This window comes from Lottia gigantea (assembly GCF_000327385.1).
Source record: "Lottia gigantea unplaced genomic scaffold LOTGIsca_6597, whole genome shotgun sequence".
NCBI lineage: Eukaryota > Metazoa > Mollusca > Gastropoda > Lottiidae > Lottia > Lottia gigantea.
The window spans coordinates 1-1,817 of record NW_008710244.1 but is presented as its reverse complement, the minus strand read 5'-3'; the positions used below and the strand labels follow the sequence as shown (position 1 = coordinate 1,817).

Below are 1,817 nucleotides of genomic sequence, written 5' to 3'. Positions count from 1 at the left end.
CAAGCAGTCACAAGGTGAGGTTGGCAAGTGCACACCCTTGGAATTTAATGCTGAACATTATGAGGATGACACTCGTGAATTAAGAGGTATTTTTGAATATGAATATGAAAGTCCTGAAGAAGCAACAAAGAAAATACCACTTCCAGAAAAAGATTCAGTTCATTCCATCTTAAAATTAGATGAGCAAGAGAAAACTTCAACTGAAAATAGCTTGCAAAAAAAGAAAAGCATTTCATTCTACCCTGGAACAAAGGTACGTGAAATTCATAGTAGAATTGAGGCCATTAATTGTGGTGAGTTGGATGATCCTGATGAAGTTACAGAGTTTGTTGTGTCTCCACTGGACCCTGAAGAGGAAGATGAAGAATGGCCGGAGGATTTATTTCACAACACAGTACAGAATGCTTGTTCAGAATATCTTGGAATCAATGAGGATACAGTTCGAGAGTCAATTAGAATACAAAGAGAAAATGAAGAGAACGGTGGTTTGGATGAGTCTTTGGAAGAAGATTATTGTTATTCAGATGAAGAATATGATTACTATGATGATGGTCCCCAGTATAATTATGAAGAATCTGAATACCCTGTGCCTGAAGACTTTAAACACAGAAATTTAAATGAACATGAAGGAAATGAAAGAAACCAAATTGACTCTGAAGATTTTTACCAATCTGATGAGAAAATGGAATTCATTCCAAGGACGAGTGAACAACCTAATATTGCTGATTCTGATGATGATCACTATGTTGAAGACACTCGTGAATTAAGAGGTGTCTTCGAATATGAATATGAAAATCCTGAGGAAGTAACAAATAAAATACCCATTCCAGAAATAGATTCAGTTCATTCCATCTTAAAATTAGATGAGCAAGAAAAAACTACCTCAACTGAAAATAGCTTGCAAAAAAAGAAAAGCATTTCCTTCTACCCTGGAACTAAAGTACGTGAAATTCATAGTAGAATTGAGGCCATTAATTGTGGTGAGTTGGATGATCCTGATGAAGCTCCAGAGTTTGTTGTGTCTCCACTGGACCCTGAAGAGGAAGATGAAGAATGGCCAGAGGATTTATTTAACAACACAGTACAGAATGCTTGTTCAGAATATCTTGGAATCAATGAGGATACAGTTCGAGAGTCAATTAGAATGCAAAGAGAAAAGGAAGAGAGCGGTGGTTTGGATGAATCTTTGCAAGAAGATTATTGCTATTCAGATGAAGAATATGATTACTATGATGATGGTCCCCAGTATAATTATGTAGAATCTGAATACCCTGTGCCTGAAGACTTTAAACAAAGAAATTTAGATGAACATGAAGTAAATGAAAGAAACCAAATTGACTCTGAAGATTTTTACCAATCTGATGAGAAAATTGAATTCATTCCAAGGACGAGTGAACAACCTAATATTGCTGATTCTGATGATGATCACTATGTTGAAGACACTCGTGAATTAAGAGGTGTCTTCGAATATGAATATGAAAATCCTGAGGAAGTAACAAATACAATACCCATTCCAGAAATAGATTCAGTTCATTCCATCTTAAAATTAGACGAGCAAGAAAAAACTACCTCAACTGAAAATAGCTTGCAAAAAAAGAAAAGCATTTCCTTCTACCCTGGAACTAAAGTACGTGAAATTCATAGTAGAATTGAGGCCATTAATTGTGGTGAGTTGGATGATCCTGATGAAGCTCCAGAATTTGTTGTGTCTCCACTGGACCCTGAAGAGGAATATGAAGAATGGCCAGAGGATTTATTTCACAACACAGTACAGAATGCTTGTTCAGAATATCTTGGAATCAATGAAGATTCAGTTG

General features: G+C 35.9%; 1 protein-coding gene across 1 annotated transcript; it reads left to right on the top strand.

The window, feature by feature from the left end:
• Window positions 1-1,813, top strand: LOTGIDRAFT_176912 (hypothetical protein; the record flags this gene model as incomplete). The annotated part of the gene is made up of 1 exon (XM_009064842.1): window positions 1-1,813. A coding segment is annotated over one exon (1,813 nt), but the record flags the coding sequence as incomplete, so codon positions are not given.
• Between the last annotated feature and the right edge of the window lie 4 nt (window positions 1,814-1,817).